General features: G+C 37.7%; 3 protein-coding genes across 3 annotated transcripts; 2 read left to right on the plus strand and 1 right to left on the minus strand.

Annotated features, from left to right (window-relative positions):
• Positions 1 to 1,274: 1,274 nt before the first annotated feature.
• On the plus strand, positions 1,275 to 9,657 carry LOC127808683 (anthranilate synthase alpha subunit 2, chloroplastic). The gene is made up of 11 exons (XM_052347255.1): positions 1,275 to 1,613; positions 1,720 to 1,904; positions 2,128 to 2,317; positions 3,655 to 3,806; positions 4,307 to 4,422; positions 4,515 to 4,761; positions 4,846 to 4,902; positions 5,110 to 5,262; positions 7,238 to 7,318; positions 7,722 to 7,808; positions 9,053 to 9,657. The coding sequence occupies exons 1-11, from the start codon at positions 1,451 to 1,453 to the stop codon at positions 9,377 to 9,379; spliced, it is 1,758 nt and encodes a 585-aa protein (XP_052203215.1). The 5' UTR covers positions 1,275 to 1,450; the 3' UTR covers positions 9,380 to 9,657.
• Positions 9,658 to 9,686: 29 nt separating this feature from the next.
• On the minus strand, positions 9,687 to 13,833 carry LOC127788252 (putative receptor-like protein kinase At3g47110). Its single transcript, XM_052316398.1, has 3 exons — positions 11,055 to 13,833; positions 10,002 to 10,410; positions 9,687 to 9,834 (listed from the first exon to the last, which is right to left on the minus strand). The coding sequence occupies exons 1-2, from the start codon at positions 13,831 to 13,833 to the stop codon at positions 10,043 to 10,045; spliced, it is 3,147 nt and encodes a 1,048-aa protein (XP_052172358.1). The 3' UTR covers positions 9,687 to 9,834; positions 10,002 to 10,042.
• A 2,797-nt stretch (positions 13,834 to 16,630) lies between these two features.
• On the plus strand, positions 16,631 to 18,086 carry LOC127788331 (uncharacterized). The gene is made up of 4 exons (XM_052316511.1): positions 16,631 to 16,798; positions 16,913 to 16,967; positions 17,048 to 17,208; positions 17,484 to 18,086. The coding sequence occupies exons 1-4, from the start codon at positions 16,631 to 16,633 to the stop codon at positions 18,003 to 18,005; spliced, it is 906 nt and encodes a 301-aa protein (XP_052172471.1). The 3' UTR covers positions 18,006 to 18,086.
• Positions 18,087 to 18,160: the final 74 nt, after the last annotated feature.

Here is an 18,160-nt window from a genome sequence, read left to right on the forward strand (position 1 = left end):
GATGGCCATTTCATTGGTTGGTTGCTTGCATCAGATAGATTATCATAATAAACATTAATATCTACTGTTTGTTTGTTAATATTCTGAATATTACATGCATGATGATACTACACTATGGCATATATATATATATTGCTATTAATACTATAAAATATTAGTGTGATATACGTTGTTAAATAGTTTTGGGACATTAAATGTGAATAAATGAATGAAAGCAGCATTACAGTGGAAGAATTTCAATTTGAACTGAGCATGAATCATATCATCTCCACCTGTTCCTTTTTTGCTTTCTTTCTTTATGCATCTTCTATAACCATGTGCGTGTATAACATTATTGACAAGCCAAGGCCCCCAAAGGATCGTTAACTAAATTAATACCGCATTTAGAAGTCCGTTTATTACGCAATTGAGACAAAAAAAAAAAATGAAATGTCAATGTCATCCCCCAATTTTTATATATTATAATTTAGAAAAAAAAGATAAAATGTAATCAATACATTTATTATTTAGTCAGTTAATTATCTCTGACAATATTTTACGATCATATCATCATTTAATCATTTAACTTTTATATGAATAAGATTAATTAGCATTTAAAAATAATAATTATTATTATTTTTATATCTGACTCAATTGCTATTTTAATTATAAACACCTTAATATATCTTTATAAAGATATCTGAAATTTTAATTTACAAAAGCAGATTCAGAATATAAAATAATCTACTTTGTAATAATATCTAACTAAAACTAAAAACAATCAATTCACAACTTACAATTACAAAATGCATTTCTATAAAATAAAACTATATAAAATATCTCAGTATATTTTTTTTTTCTAATTAATAACACCCTCTATTTGGAATGAATGAATTTTATAAATTTTTGTGAAATTTATTTGAAGTGAAAATAAATATTTATTTCAAATTTAGAAATTTAATTCCATGAAATTTGAAACACTATTATAATCAAATTAACTCCATATACATATATATATTTTTTAAAATAAGTTATTACATTAAAGATATTTTAAAAAATAAGAACAAATAAAAAAATTAATATTTTATATGGAATACCAAATGTAGGTAGGATTAGGAATTCCTTCTTCTATATAGAATGAATTCATTTGGAATTCATAGAAAATGGAACCCGAATATGTCAATTTCGTTTTGAGAAGTTGTAGTTGAAGCTGAATGAATGCAATACTAATAAATGAAATTCATAAATCGTAGTAAAACCCTTAACTCGGTCGGTGGCTGGCACTGCCAAGATCTCTCTCTCTCTCTCTCTCTCTCTCTCTCTCTCTCCCCATAAATTGCACGTTGAGGCAGGCAGGCAGGCAGGCAGGCACTCGGAACATCCTCCTCGCCGTCATTCCTCCTCCACTTTGTTCCTCTCTCGGTCTTGAATGCTGCACTGACTTTGACTCTCTGCTTCTGCTTCTCTTCAAATGGAAACCCTAGCCCTCTCTCACCGTCCCGTTCCTTCCCGCCTCATTCTCCCCCTCGCCTCCTGTCCCGCCGCAGCCTTTCTCACTCTCCTCCACTCGCCGACCTCGGCCTCGCGCTGCCGTACGCTCCGATGCTCTGCTCTCTCCTCTCCATCACCACAGGGTGCGAATCTCATTCTCTTGGTTCATTTTTGGTTAATAAATGTTGATTGATTGATTGTGTGTGTGTGTGTGTGTGTTGCGCAATTGATGCCGTGTTGTGGAGGCAGTCGACCATTCGGCGAAGTTCAAGGAGGCGGCGAATCACGGGAATTTGATTCCGCTGTACCGGAGTATATTCTCCGATCATTTGACACCCGTGCTGGCTTACCGATGCTTGGTCAAGGAAGATCAAAGAGACGCCCCTAGTTTTTTGTTCGAGTCGGTGGAGCCTGGTTTGAAGGTGTCCAACGTTGTGAGTTTCATTTTTTCTCCCTTCTCGTTTGCTTTGCTTTTCTGAGAAAATGAAATTTCATTATTGTCGACAGAGATCAGTTCCGCACTCATTTTGGAGGCACTTTTGCTGTTCCTAAGCGAACGAAAGAATAGAGCAATGTTTAATTCAACTAAATAGCATTTCAATTCCACTGCGTTGATGTTGGTTTGAGCTTTGTTGACTGTTGGATTGATTATGTTAGGGGCGCTATAGTGTGATTGGAGCTCAGCCGACTATGGAAATTGTGGCAAAAGAGAATAGAGTGACGGTTATGGACCACAGGGGAGGGAAGAGAACAGAGGAGTATGTGGAGGATCCGATGCTTATTCCTCGGAGGATCATGGAAAAGTGGAAGCCCCAACGTATTGATGAGCTCCCTGAAGCATTTTGTGGTAAGGCATTGTATTTGTGATTCTGTGAAGACTTTATTATTCAAGCGGTAGAAAAGGTAAGTCCAACTTAGGCATTAGGCTTGAGAAGGATTATTTTTCCCAGCGATCTTGTGTTATTAACCATGATGTATGAGAGAAACCATGTTTTGCAATCGATTTATGAGCCTGTTGTTCTTTCAGAATACACTGGCATTTGCATTAAATACCAAGATGCTTAAACAGTTTAACTTTTTGTTCACCATCGAAAGAAAGAAAAATGCCCATCAACAGGTTTATGTTCAGTCCTTAAGTGCATGTAAGCGGGAAAAATGCTGAGCACTTAATCAATCATAATGTTTATACGAAAGGAACAAGAAATTCTTTGTTTTCACTGTTTTAAAAATGATGAATTGTCATCACACTTGTTTCAAATGTTCTTTTTTTTTTTTCCTATTCTTTTTTTTTTTAGATTGTACTTGTTGGTTTCACCATGTCAACTAAGTGATGTAACACAACTATATCAATTATCTTCATTCACGACCATTTCATGAAACTTCTCCATATGAAGATGGTGTTGAAACTTCATTTCATCATTACTCCGACAGGGGATGTCATCCAATGCCGGTCCCAAGCCCGGATAAAGGAGAAGGGTTGCGTTAGGTAGCCGACAGTCAGCATAAAACCTAGTCGGATCCAAATATGAATTCTAGACAAATTATTTGTTGGGGCGTAACCCACATAGAAGTCTAGAATTCATGTAGCCGACCCCACATAGTGGGATAAAGGTTGGAAATATTGTTGTTGTATTCTTTTTTTTTTTTATTGAGATCTTATTGTTTGATCTTGGGATATGGATGTAGTAACTGATTGTTCTTTCTTTGGTATAACTCTTTGTGGGCTTGTTTTGATTGTTTTATCAAATTTTTGCACCTTTTGAGCTGAGCCTTCCTATTTTCCCTTGCCTTTTGACAAACGGTGGAGACATTTTTTAATTTTTTAAACATTTTCCTGATATAATGAATAGCATTTAGCATCCTTGATGTACTGTAGGTGTAAGGGTGATGTGTTGAGATTATTAATATTGAATTGTTGAATTTGTACACGACCCACAGTGGTTCTGATATCTAGATGTAAGTATGTTTCAATTGGCATGCATCTTTTATTGCTGCAGTTGGAATTATTGGTTTCTATATCTTCTTTATGTGCCTTTCTTTGTTGTGTTCATTTCCTGGATTGAGAATTTCATGTTATCTTGTTCAAGTTGTCAGTTTACATGGAGATTTTCTTACATGTGCCAGTGCAACATACGCTATTAAGTGGTTAAACCATATTTAGCAATTTACTTTCTTTTTCATCAGGTGGATGGGTTGGTTATTTCTCTTATGACACAGTACGTTATGTTGAAAAAAAGAAGCTTCCATTTTCAAGTGCACCTACTGATGACAGAAACCTTCCTGATCTTCATTTAGGCCTTTATGATGATGTGATTGTGTTTGATCACGTGGAGAAGGTTGTCCCTTTGCTCATTGTAACAAGGATTGGCTGGGTTGTAGAGATTTTTTCTGTATTTCTCGTCTTTATTTATTGTTTATTTTGATATGTATATTATAGTGTTGTTACCTCCTTGGTTTTTTAATTGTTTTTTGCTCTAGGCTGGAACTCTTTCATTAAAGCTCTTTTTGTTCGGATGAAGAAATTATTATTTTATTTCTAACCATGATAATCTTATATTAAGACGCTTATGCAATTTTTGATGATTATGTTGTTACTGAACATTTTGAACTCCTACATCTTTGTTTTAACTCTTCTGAAAATATCTTTCATGTAATTTGTCAATATATAAACATGTTGTATATGTATATCTGTATAGCTTGTTTATGTTTTGAATAATTATTTTTTACTTCCAGTCTTATAGCAAATTGACAACTAGTGGCTTTGTGACTTCAAATTTTGTTGTTTTGTCTTAGAAATAGACCTTTGTTGTTTACTCAGTATTTTATTTGACCTCAGAAAGCATATGTGATACACTGGGTGCGATTAGATCAATTTTCTTCTGTTGAGGAGGCCTTTAATGATGGGATGAACCGGTTGGAATCACTACTCTCTAGAGTGCATGATGTAGTTACGTGAGTACCTACATTAAATGCTGAATGAGCAATATCATAACTCATGTTGATTGTTACTTATTTCAATATTTTGATTGAATTGTCAATTTCAGCCCAAGGCTAGCTGCAGGTTCAATTAAATTGTTTACGAACCTTTTTGGCCCATCTTTGAAGAAATCAACAATGACAAAGGAAGCATATCAGGAGGCGGTTTTGAAAGCTAAAGAGCATATACTGGCAGGGGATATTTTCCAGATTGTATTAAGTCAGCGATTTGAGCGGCGAACTTTTGCTGACCCATTTGAGGTTTACAGGGCACTGAGAATTGTCAATCCAAGTCCATTTATGACTTATTTACAAGTTCGTATATTCTTCCTGTACTTTTGTTTTTTGAGTTCATTTTACAATTGATTCTAACTGTCCATTGACAAATCTGCTGGCCAGGCTAGAGGGTGTATTTTAGTTTCTTCAAGTCCTGAAATTCTTACTCGTGTGAAGAAGGTAAAGTAACTCGTGTGGTAATCTAACAATTATAGAGCAATAAGTAGTAATAATCTGATAATTGCTGAGCAGTGAGTCTTTTCTATTGCTTTCTAAGATTGCTAACATTTTGTAGAATAATAATGTTTTTCATGAAAATTTCCTTTCAAATGATGTAATGTTCATTATGATTAGCAGTGTCATTTATGCTTGTACTCCTGTTGACAGGGAAAGGTCACTAATAGACCCCTTGCCGGGACTGTTAGGAGAGGGAAAACAGCTAAAGAAGATTATGTATTGGAGAAGCAACTTTTGAATGATGAAAAGCAATGTGCGGAGCACATTATGCTGGTTGACCTGGGAAGGAATGATGTTGGAAAGGTATTTATACTCATATTTGCTAGATTATTTTGGTATAGTTCCAATGTTGTTTTAACCTATGAGTAGGATTTTTCTCCTAGATTTCTGCACAAATGAATTCTTAAATGAATGATCTGTCTCTCTGCTAGATTTTTTTTTTTTTTTTTTTTTTTGGGGGGGGGGGGGGGGGTAACTTTCAGCAAGTATCCCCACTTTAACTGTCACAACATTTGTTTGTTAGTCATCTTTTTATTATTAAACTAAGGGATCTGATGAACTCGTTTTTAGTGGATGCTAGAGGAACAGTTACTTTGCTTTTTCTGTCAGAACTGCAGCACATGCATAAGGTATCCATGCTCAAGTGAAAACCTCCAGAATCTGTTCATCATGCTGCTAAATACCTTGAATGCAACCCATCTTTTGTGTGATTCAACAAGGATATTTGTGTTGTCTTAGCCTGATTAGAATTACTCTTGGCCTTTTGGGGTTGAGAAAATCAAGGACAAAATCCAAAAATGATCAATGGATGGATTGATCCCTCTCTTAGACCAACAATATGATTGGGGAAAAAAATTATTTTTGTGCTTCCCCACTGGAGACTCCAACCCTTTTAGTGTTCTCTAGTAGCTCCCCCCCCCCCAACAACAAAGAAGAATCAGATCTGCCACATAACAGACAAAAGGAAGAAACTCCAGGCCTCCATCCCCTCTCTAAGAAACTTTACATTATGGAATCATGCAGGAGAGCAATTGAACAATGAATGAGAAGATGGCTATCAGATTTTGCATCTTTCTTGCACTTGTAGCACCAATTCACTAAAAATGTGTTTCCTAATGAGAGTATCCACAGTGAGATCCAGTTAAGTGATGCCCTTCCAAACAAAGATAAGCCACCTTTGATGGGATATGTGGCACCCATGCTCCTTTAAGGATGATTGGCTACATGACTGCCTTTGAGCTACTTGTTTACAATATTTGTCCTGAAAAAAGTGGAACTCAAGATGCACATACTAAAACAATCCTCACCAGCCCAGAAGAAAGGTGAAGATAAGTAGCTACTAGCTCAGGTAAGGTAACAAGCTTGCCCGTCCCCCAATCATTGAGATTCCTCTGAAAAACAATGCCCCAAAACACTTGTTTTCTGTCTTGTCTTAGACAATTAGCCACCAAATCTTTCTTGTTGACCACAAGTCCATGCTATTAAATCCTATAGTTGTTATATGTTGCTGTTTGCTATGTTATGTCGTGTTAGTTTTGAGTTGGTTGTACGGTTAGTTAGAGCAGGGGTTATTTTGGTCCATGTCCATATTATGTATTTAAACTCAAGTTGATTTCATAATTAAAGCATATATCGAGGGTTTTTTTTTTCTCTGTTATTCTCTGTTCTTAATACATGCATTGAAGAAAATATAATCCTCAAAACTGAAATCTCCTCACCATCAGTCATGCCTAAAATGGACAAATTTGCAAGTCCCCATTCTTGATTTTCCATGACCCCACCTTGCATGGCATAGAAATAGGCAAAGAAGACCAACCACCAGCCTAAAACTCATCCAATTCACTAGGAAAATGCCATAACCATTCCTATGAAGAGCTTGATTAAACATTTCAGGTGTCCAAACTCCAACCTTCCATCCTCCATATAGGGACATGTTATCCTCAAAACCACAATCTCAATCTTGTCACATATCCAGTGGTAGTTTGATAGAACTCCATGAGATACACTGGAAGACTAATCTAGAATTGTCTCTGAGGCTTTGAACAAGTTTGAAATCTTCCTGTTACTGAAACTTTTATATTTTGTTTAAACTGTTTAGTTTTCATTTTACCATGATTACATGGTAATGAGAGGTAAGTTGATCATGTTACCTTTGTGGTGTGGCTATATGCACGTATTCAGGTGATCCACGCCATGTTTTGGTTCTTAAATTCTTACATTTGCTGAAGCTTGTCTTTTGTTGCCATTATTTTGTTACCTATACATGCTGTACTTGTAGGTCTCAAAACCTGGTTCAGTGAAGGTTGAGAAGCTCATGAACATCGAACGTTATTCTCATGTTATGCATATCAGCTCCACGGTAACTGTTCATCTCTGTCTCTTTGATGTCTCTTTGATGTGGATATCTAAAAGTGTTTAATGTGTCGCTCATATTTTTTGAAAACCATATCAACTACACCACAGCTAAGAATTTCAAAGTATGACAAAAATAAAAGAAACTGAGACATTTTTGTGACAATGATCACCTGCGTAGTGACATACCTTTTTTTATAGCTTATACATCATCATCAGAATCCTACCAAAATAATAATAATAATAATAATAATAATAATAATAATAATAAAAGAAGACACCCAGCATACAGGTATGCACAGGCATTATCGTGGATAATAGTTAAAAAGAAGGCATGTTGGAGAAGGCATTAGGTTGTTGTAATGTACAAGAAGTTTGTTGTGTGACAGTTTACTCACATTCCATTGCAGGTTACTGGAGAGTTGCTTGATGCTTTAAGTAGTTGGGATGCCCTGCGAGCTGCATTGCCTGTAGGAACAGTTAGTGGGGCTCCAAAGGTTTTGCTTCACCTTCCATTCTCTGCCAATAAATGATGCATGTGCTTGAAAATTTAATGGTTTTATCTTTGAATCATTGGTGAACTTTATTGTCATTTCAATTGCCACTGCTGTTTGGTTGAAGCTGTCTCACTTTGCATGTGGAAAATTAACGGCTGAGGCAGATTATACCCTTTTTTAGTTACATGCTTCTTCAGCATTGCACAAATCATACTTAAATGCTAATACCACTGTTCCTTGGGTTCCATACCATTCACAAGATGCATGGATGTTGGATAAACAGGCCTTTTCTGATCTGCATGTTCTGGTGAATTTTTAACTGAGTTAATTGATTTCCACTTTTTCCCCAAGAGGATTATCTAGGTCAAGTCAGTTGAGGTGATTTGTTCTAGGTGCCTACAATTATAACCCTTTAGGTCACTGGCTTGTGCACGAACTTTCTTCATGGAAACACCATATGTGGTCCAGACATGTTTCTGGACCATGTTTTACTTGCCCCAGATAAGGAGCTTTCAGGATCGCATCCCATTTTTCCTTGTGCCCAAAGGAATGTTGGGTGTCAGGATAATGTAAAAGCATTTTGCTGCTGTCAAACATGATGCATGAGCAGGTAAAACTTAGTTTTGCATAAATGGTACAGCTTTTATTTTACAGTTCAAAAGAGGCATTCTTCTTATCAAACATGATGCACATTAGGTATACCACTGAAGGAACCGTCCTGCCCATAGTAAGATGCTTGTCTGAGTTTGTGGTGGGATATAGATCAGGGTTCTCATCTGGAGAAGGTTTTTGACAATAGATTGGGTTCTGGAAATTTCATACATCCAGTTTATCCGATTTTTAATCTCATTCTTACTAGTATCCCCACTTATAGTTGGGGCTTTCCAGAATCTTTATCAATTAGCAGGAGGCTTGGTCCTGGATAGCTCGAAAAGACAAATTCAGTTTTGATTGGATTGGTGTAAGTTGGGTATTACCACTCCCAAAATCTGCCTCAGTGCAATGCCTAACATGAATGAAGTGCTTTTCCCCTAGTTGCTGAAGGGATTATTAGAAATAGCCATAACACATTACCTTCTTTGGATGTATGACCAACTTTTCATTTTTGCTCTCTTTAACAGGAACGAAGTTGCTAAACTAACTATACTTTGGTTTTAAACATATAAATACATGTAAAGTAATTTTTATATTTGTGGCTTCATGAAATGCTTCATGTTCATATGTTATTCTTAACTGTGATACAGGTGAAAGCCATGGAATTGATTGATCAGCTAGAAGTCACAAGACGAGGTCCATATAGTGGGGGGTTTGGAGGCATATCCTTCTCTGGTGATATGGACATTGCCCTAGCATTGAGAACAATTGTATTCCCAACTGGAATCCGGCATGACACAATGTACTCATACAAGTATGCAAAGCACAGGCGCGAGTGGGTTGCTTATCTGCAAGCTGGGGCAGGGATCGTGGCCGACAGTGATCCTGCTGACGAGTACAGAGAGTGTGAGAACAAAGCTGCAGCTCTTGCTCGCGCCATTGATCTTGCGGAGTCATCTTTTGTTGAAAATTGTTGAAAATTTACCTCACCGCAGAGTAGAATGGTTGTTTATTAGTAGTTGTCTTCAGGCCAGTATGTGACGGCTGTCTTTGTAGTATGTGGTTTGGGTGGGTGGAAAGGGGCACAACGAACATGTTGATGATTCCAAGTTGCTGGTGTATGAATGTGTCATCGAAACCCCCTAAAATCAATAGAGAAACAAAAGTTGTGTACAATCCGGGGAGAAGTATTACTAATAGCTTTCACTGCTGTGTCTGGTAGAATATAAAAGGAGGATTTGCACTCTTGCTGATGATTCCTGGGGATCAAAAAACTGTACTGTAGAAGCTAACAAGTAGGGATTGAATTTTTGCGAGTGCGTACAGCCATTCACAAATCTTCAGCATTTTGCTCTTGCCGTCTTATATTCCATTATTGAGCCAACATTAGACAGCCCCGTCGCCTTTAGATGGGTTTGCGAAATCCGTAGACCTGCAAGAACAAGAAAAAATGCGATGAGACGAGTCAGTTTCATATGGATGATTACACGAAGAAGATAACGTAATTAGAGATGAACAAATAAACTAATCTAATCTAATCTAATCCAATCCAATCCAATCTATTATAGTGAGATTTCCAACTGTTGAAATTAATTTCACCTGTGCTTCAGCTGTTTCTTTTGTTCGGAAGTCCTTCCAGCTTAAAGAAGCGTGTCTCGAATACAAAGCAAATTCATGGCAACCTGTCCCATGTTCAATCTGTCTTGTGGCGAATCCGATGAGCATTGGACTCCAATTTGGAGAACAGAAACCAAGCACTCAGTTAGTTCACTTGTCAATTCACTTGAACATCCAACCTCGCTTATTTCTTCGTCGTCTCTGTTCAGGGCTGAATGGTCTATAATTTCTGTTACTCGGTTGGGCAGCGCCATTTTGACGAAGTTGTGCAGGTTCAAGTTGTCTTTAAACGAGTCATCTGTGGGTCTCCTTTCTGTGAAAAGCTCTAACAGCAAAACGCCGTAGCTGTACACATCTCCCTCGGTTGACACCCTTCCTCCCATGCCGTACTCTGTTAAACATTCATGGAATTTCCATCAATGTTATTCTAGTGTAAAATTTAATTTGTTAAACTACTCAAATTCTGTTTTTGATATAGATGCATATCTTACATATTAACTCAATTTAACTGTGACGGGAACAGAAGTATAGTAAACTTAATAATTGGTATCAGAGTTAAGCCATCAAATCTAGAGTCTTAAGAGGTTGGTTTTCAGAGATTGTGATATTACCAAAATCATCATATCCTAATAAGTGATATTGAAGCGTTCCTAACAAAAATTTGATGAACCTTCATACTAAGCTAGTTTTACAAAGACAATGAATTTACACACACACACAAAAAAAAAAAAAGGTCCAAACTCAATGGGTTCATGAACTTTGATTTCAAAACATGACCTTTTCTACTTAGTTTGCTATTTATGAATAAGAGAAGAAGATTTGTAAGGGTTTTTATATCAGAAGAGTACATGAAATGCAACGAATATTTATTTAATAAAAGAGGTGAGAGTAAGATTAATAAAAATTTGATTATAAAGAGTTAGATATTATATTAAGTATAAAAACATCTAAAAAAAATAAGACTATAAATAAAAAAATTCAAATTCAAATAACCAACTCCACATACACAGTGAAATAAAAGATTAGATATAATACCTGGAGGTGCATATCCAATGGTTCCCTTAATCTCAAGCGAGGTGAACTGCTTCATGGTTGCATCCTTGCTAAATTTACAGAGTAGCTGGGCCAGGCCAAAATCGCTCACACGAGCAGTGAAATCATCATCAAGCAGCACATTACTGGGCTTCAGATCACAGTGAGCCACCGGCGTATCGCACTGGTTATGAAGATAGTCCAACGAAGAAGCCACATCTATTGCAATATTCAACCTTTGCAGAATGCTTAAACTTCTCTCTGGTGCTTCTCGCTCTTCTTGGTGCAACCACTTTTCCAAGCATCCATTCGGGCAGAATTCATACACCAAAGCTTTGAAATCGTTGCCTTTGAAATCGATGCTGGAGCAAGCAGTGAGAATCTTGACAAGGTTTCTGTGCCTGATGTTTCTCAAGGCTTGGCATTCAGCAATAAAGCTCTTGGAAGCGCCTCTTTGCTCCAGGTCGAGTACCTTTATTGCAACAGTTTGTTGATTAAGAATTCCTCTATACACAGTTCCAAAACTACCTGATCCAATCAAGTTCCTGGAAGAGAACCCATCAGTTGCATTGAGGAGCTCTTCGTAAGAAACCTTCGGGTGCGCCTTGTCAATTGAAGATGTTGAGTTGGGCTTGTTCTTCATTTTTCTCGTACAGAAAAACCAAAATATTGATACCATTAAAGCCAAGCAAGCGGCAAGAATGACCAAGACCAGAATCAGCTTCAAACCAATGTGGTTCCTGGACTTTTTGCGCGATTGGTCGGGGCACTGGTGCAGATGCAGATCTTGAATCCCCCCACAAAGGTTGTCGTTGCCAGAGACCCGAATCAAACTCTCATTTTTGAAGATGCCTTGGGCAGGGACTTGACCCTCAAGATTGTTGAATGAAAGATCCAGGTAAAACAATGTGGAGAGCCTGGAAATTTGTTGTGGGATTTGGCCTGACAGGTTGTTGTGAGAAAGGTCTAAGTAGTGAATATTCTTCAAACCGGTTAAAGCTGGAATGGGCCCTCCAAAAAAATTGCCTTGCAGAAGAAGTATCTCCAAGGAAAAACAACTTCCCAGACTGCTCGGTATCTGCCCAGACAATCTGTTGTTTGAAACATCAAGCGTAGCAAGGTTTGTCAAGTTCCCAACTTCTTCCGGCAAGGGGCCGGTCAACGAGTTACCAGAAACGTTGAGGAGAACAGAGAGGGATTGCAGAGACAGGATTTGTTTGGGAATGGGCCCACTGAGTTTATTCTGAGAAAGATCGATAACTTGAAGGTCCTTGCAGTTGCCTAAACTTGAAGGAATCCCGCCCGCTAAGCTGTTGTTTTGCAGATAGATGTTCAACAATTGAGTGTTGTTGCCAAGGGAAGATGGTATTTCCCCAGTGAGCTGATTTGACTCCAAATGCAAACGTTTCAAATTCGATAGATTCCCTATAGATGCTGGAATTTTGCCTGTAAGCAAGTTCCCTGGCATACTGAGTATGGTTAAGTTGACAAGATTAGCAATTTCTGCAGGTATAATTCCCTGAATTATGTTTCCTCCAATGAGAAGCATTGTCATTTGGGTAGACAAATTGGTTATTGAGCTGGGAAGAACACCACCAAAACTGTTGTTTGCAATGTCCAGAAACTGCAGCTGGCTGCAATTGGTCAGAGAATTTAAGAAATCCAAATCATGCAGTTCGCCGCTTCCGAGATCGTTTTCCAGAATATTGAACCACCACAAATTCTGCAAGTTCCCAAAGTTCACGGGTACCTTCCCTGTGAAGCCATTGATAGGAAGATCCAGACGTTGGAGCTGTGAAGCATTGCACAATGATACTGGTATGGAACCAGTGAAGTGATTCTCTGCCAAGTAAAGGTTCTGGAGGTTTGGAAAAGCAAGGCCTATATCTTCCCTGAGATTTCCACTAAAGTTGTTGAATGACAGAGACAAAAGTTGCAGTGATGAAAGATTGTAAAGCGAGGGGGGAAAAACACCAGACAGACTGTTTACTGATAATCCAATCATTGTCAAGTTCCTTAATTGGGAAATTGTTTCTGGAACTTTCCCCTCCAAATTGTTGTATGACAAATAGAGTTCTCGGAGAGAAGTGAGGTTTCCAATGGAAGCCGGAAAATTTCCTGTAAGATTGTTGTTTTTGAGATATAGCTTGGCAAGATTAGGTAACAAGCCAAGCTGAGAAGGAATGTGGCCAATGAGATAATTGTGATCTAGCAAGAGATTCAGCAGGCTGGAGCAGCCGGAAAGATTGGCCGGAACTTCACCGCCCAAGAAGTTGAAACTCAAGTTGAGGTTTCTGAGACGGAACAAGAGGCCGAGTTCGGGCGGGATATGGCCGCGGAACGAGTTCTCTGAAAGGTCGAGGGCCTGAAGAAAAGAGAGGTTTCCGATGGCGGGCGATAGGGTTCCGACCAGCTTCTGGCCGTGGAGACTCAAAGCGGTGACCCGTCGGTGCTTGAGGCCGCATGTGACTCCGGCCCAGTTGCAGAAATGGAGGGTGTCGTTCCAGGAGGCCAAGGCTTCTTCTGGATCTTCGAATATCTGTGATTTGAAGTCGAGCAATGATGATATATCGGTCTCGTTGCCGAGGGAAGACGATGCAGCGTTGTTTGGGAGTGATAGGGAGAATAGAAGAAGGGTAAGGATGCCATGAAAGGTGGTTGAGAAGAAGAAGAAGAAGCGGAAGCTCGTCGCAGTAATGGCCATTTGGGAGAGACGAAGGAAGCTTGAATGAAGAAGAAGAAGCACCCGCATGTGAACTGATCGCCAGTAGTGCGTCGCCATATATAGACAGACAGATAGATAGAGACCAAGGGAAATGATATTCTTACACGAAATGACACTTCAAATTTGTCTCCTAAGAGCTATCTATCTATCTATCTATCTAAATAAAATATTAAATCTTCTTCATCCTATTAGTTAATTAATTTTAACTGATCTATCAATTATATTACTCCCTGCCTGCCATTTTCTTACTTATAAGAATAATAATTTGCATGGACACACACTTCACTTGGGAACTAATTAATGGGCGAGGAAGTAAGTCAAAGTCGGGCGGAGTTGGCCACAAACGCTTCAAAAACAAGTTGATGAATCAAGTTCTCTGCACGAACAAGTAGGGGAAATGGTGGCTTGCCAACTCAGAAAGGGCTGGCAAACCCAATTGCCTGTAATCAATCAAGATATTGTCATTTTTGTATGTATTCTATTGAGAGAGAGAGAGAGAGAGAGAGAGAGAGAGTGATGAAATGAGAGTCATCATCGGCGGAGTAAAGTAGACAAGGATGCCTCATGCGTTGACTTTGAAGAGTGAATCTGATCTTTGACTCCCTTCCTTCATCATTATTTTAAATTTTTCATTCTCTTTGACCAGCCAAGCCAATTAATTAATTAATTGCCCAGATCCATGGGCGCTTCCATTATTTTTCTTCTCCACTTTCTCTCCTTTTATCTTCGCTTAAAAAGGAATTCTTTTGTTTTGAACTCGCTGTCTTTATGTCGGTTCTTAGGATTTTTTTTTTTAAATTATGAATTTATTAATTTTTGGTTGACTTATTATTATTACGTACGTGTATCTGAAATTTATTTAATGTGTACTTAAAACACAGTAAATTTCTCGTCCAAAAAAAAGTATTTTTTTTTATTTAAGATTTAAATTCTTTTGAATGATACTAAATTGAGGTGTATTATTTTATGAATTATTATTTCTTATTTATGCACACTTTAAGATTAAGGTTAAGGTTGGTGAGGAGTCTTCATTGGTATCTAAAATAAAATAATTATTGATGAAAAAGAATTAAGTAGTGTTTTAGTAGAGGGGAGGTAAGCAAAATGAAGAAATAATGGGACAATATTTATGAGGGAAAAAAGAAAGAAAGAAAGAAAGAAGAATTCACATAGACATTGCAGCTTCATAACACAAGGCTGGACCTTCTAGAAACACACAAATAATGGAAATTTTGATTCTAGAATCCAACCTTCAAACTAAATTCAACTCAATCCTACTCCAATAATTACATAACCAGATAAAAGAAATATTATTCTTATTTCATCGCCTATAATTCAAATGTGAAGTATTTTTTTTATTTTATATAAAGATATAAAAAAAGTTAGTGGAGTTGGATCGAGTCTTTGAAAGAGAAAGGTGAAGCATAACTCATGAGAAAGCCTAAGTCAGATGAAAACCCATTGGCCTATCCTTGTTTAGAAGTACTATTAAAGATATATATATCTATTAATTATTTTTAAAGAAAACCTCATGAATCAGATTCTACAAATAATTTGGAGTTTATAAATAAGAAATCAGTTGCAAGAGCAAAGTAACTCTTTCTATATATAAACCTGGACTTTATTTTTTTAATTATCGTGTTGTTATCTCTAATTTTGTTTAGGAGATCATCTTCCTGCTTCCTGGGCTAATATCTTTGTTTTTGTTTTTTAAGAATATTTTCTGATAATATCAGTGAAGCTATATATTCATCTCAGGTCAGGCATTTAATTAGCTGCAGGCAGCTATTCATCTTTTTTATTTAGCAAAAAGAAGAAAAAGGATAAAGTAATTTAAGTTTATGATAAATAGGCAGCATGCATGAATTGCTGCTTACGAAAATTTAGACCAACAGCAGCTCACATGCAGAAGTCTAGAGAAGAGAAGAGAAGCTCAGATGCATGAATTTCTGCTTATTTATCATCATCATGCAATTTCAGAACTTATTACAAGGGCCAGGGCCTACAGCCTTGGGTGATAAAATTAAAGATGGATCAAGAAGTACTTTTTCTTGTCACTCTTTAATTTAAAAATCTATTTTGAATAAGATGGTTAAGAATTTCTTTACCTATGGTTATTCCGGGCAGCGGTTTTGAAGCTTAAATTCTAAAATTAGCTCAATTCAAACTCACATTATCTCTTTAAATATATAAATTTTGCTCATATTTATAAAATAAAAAATAAATTAGACTGCATTCCTTAAGCCTGAAATGGTAAGTGTTTTAAGTAAAAAATTAGCTTCGTTATGACAAATTCATTAAATTAAATAATTAGTTTCAATCAATGAACCTCACTCTCTGGTTTGGTTTGCTGGTTAATCACATTCTGTGTATTGTATTGTATTGTATTTGATTTGATTTCTTTTTCTTTTTGTTTTCATTTTTAATTTTTAGGAATTGTTGCCATTTACTTAGGATTTTTAATTTTCAGCACCAATCAAATTAAGTAGGGCTTCTGTTAGTTTTGAATGAATCAAACAGAAGCCCTAGTAGTTGCTTGCAAATTAGAGGCAAATTAGAAAAGGTACACCCGAGTCCTAAAAAGCAGCAGACGGAAAAGGGCTTATTCGATTCCCCCATCTCCCAAAACAGAAAATCAATCCAATGAATATAGTGCATACATACAGTTATGATTTATGATTTACCAAAGCAAGCAAAGATCCCTAAGCAACCAAACAAAAAACCAAATCACCAGATCCGTACAGTGTCCCCTCCCCCTCCTCTTTGAATACATAATAATACCCCCACACCCAAGAAACAGAAGCCACTCTCTCTCTCTCTCTCTCTCTCTCTCTCTCTCTCTCAAGTTGCAGAGATGGAAGCAGTGATCGCTGCAAACAACTGCAACGGCATGGCCATATGCTTGCCAAAGCCTCTTCTCAGGAAACCCACCATCAACATTTTCCCGTCTGACAATTTTCTCAGAAAACAAATGCAGCACCGAGGGAAGACTTCTCTATGGATCGCTTCATCAAAGCCCGAGGTATTACGTTCGTGAATTCATTGGGCCTCTGACTCATAATTTTCTTCCATTTTCCCTTCTTCTCTTTTGAAATTAATGTACGATGCTTATTGCACATCGAGTTCTTTCGTGTAGATTGCAGAGGTTTTGACGGGCTTCGAGGCTGCTGATGCTGAGATGCAACGGATGGGTAAAGCTTCTTCTTCTCAGGGTCACATGACTTGTGTGAAAATACCACTGCTCTAAGATTGTGGTTTGCCTTGTCAACAGAGCCATTGAAGACTGTCCATGTGAGATTTCAGTTGCAGAAAGAATGCTCCTTCGGTGAGCATTTCCTTCTTGTAGGGGATGACCCCATGATAGGTTGTTGGGATCCCTCCAATGCCATACCATTGAACTGGTCTGATGGACATCTGTGGAGCGTTGAGATGGTGAGAAGGCCAACTCTTTGGAAGATTTTTTCTTTTCGCTTTTTTGACAAAATGGGTGAATTTGAATTTGGATTATAAGGATACCCGTGTAGAAGGAGCAAGTTCGTTGAGGTTAACTCCATGCCAACCTTCTCCTCACTGCACCCGGGTGCCATATAAGGGATTGACAAATATCCTCACTAGGCTTTAGTGGGAGTAAAATTATCCAATTGATGTTTTCATTTTGATAAAATGCAATTTATAACCCCTTTTTTAAATCTGAAATTCTTGATTAGGATATACCTGTTCAGAGGTCAATTCAGTTCAAGTATGCGCTCAAGCGAACCACAGGAGAGATTCTATGGCAGCCTGGCCCAGACCGAGTTTTCCAAACCTGGGAAACAAATAGCAAAATTACCATTACAGAAGATTGGGAAAGTGCTGAATTTCAAAAGATGACTGAAAAAACAAATAATTCTGAAAACGAAACCGTTGCAGAGGACAATTTGAATAGCTCAATAGAAGATTTGAAGCCAGCTGAAGACGCTGCTTATCCTGCAGACAAGCAAACAATCAACTTAAGTGAGTTTATCAGTACAGAGAAAGAAACTTGGCAAAAACAGGGGAACCCAGTTAATAAAAAGAAGGATCTTGAAGGAGCAGAGAGGATTGGTGATAGCAAAACAAAGCCCATCAGCAGGAGTGGTAGATGGAGAGCTACAACTGACAAGACACCAACTAGCTTGGAAGCACAGGAGGCACTTCTCACCTATGAAGAAGGTCCAGTTTTAGTACCTGGGTTGAAGCCCGCGCCGTGAATCAGCATCTGCGTCGGTTCTGATGACAGGGAGAGGTGGTGTAATCGGAGGCCAGATGCCTGAAATAACTTGTCGATGAGCGGAGCTGTTTGTTTTGTCCAAATGTACTAGCAGAAGCTAAGTATGAATAACCCATGTTGGCAAATGATTGATCT

The sequence above is a fragment of the Diospyros lotus genome, chromosome 1 (genome assembly GCF_014633365.1).
Source record: "Diospyros lotus cultivar Yz01 chromosome 1, ASM1463336v1, whole genome shotgun sequence".
NCBI classification, from domain to species: Eukaryota; Viridiplantae; Streptophyta; class Magnoliopsida; order Ericales; family Ebenaceae; genus Diospyros; species Diospyros lotus.

Coding starts and splice junctions, on each gene's coding strand:
- LOC127788252 (XM_052316398.1), bottom strand. CDS start 13,833: ATGGCGACGCACTACTGGCGATCAGTTCACATGCGGGTGCTTCTTCTT. Junction 10,411..11,054: donor CATTGGATATGCACCTCCAG/GTATTATATCTA, acceptor AATGTTTAACAG/AGTACGGCATGGGAGGAAGG.
- LOC127808683 (XM_052347255.1), top strand. CDS start 1,451: ATGGAAACCCTAGCCCTCTCTCACCGTCCCGTTCCTTCCCGCCTCATT. Junction 4,762..4,845: donor CATTTATGACTTATTTACAA/GTTCGTATATTC, acceptor TCTGCTGGCCAG/GCTAGAGGGTGTATTTTAGT. Junction 5,263..7,237: donor GAAGGAATGATGTTGGAAAG/GTATTTATACTC, acceptor CTGTACTTGTAG/GTCTCAAAACCTGGTTCAGT.
- LOC127788331 (XM_052316511.1), top strand. CDS start 16,631: ATGGAAGCAGTGATCGCTGCAAACAACTGCAACGGCATGGCCATATGC. Junction 16,968..17,047: donor TGCTGAGATGCAACGGATGG/GTAAAGCTTCTT, acceptor CCTTGTCAACAG/AGCCATTGAAGACTGTCCAT. Junction 17,209..17,483: donor ATCTGTGGAGCGTTGAGATG/GTGAGAAGGCCA, acceptor ATTCTTGATTAG/GATATACCTGTTCAGAGGTC.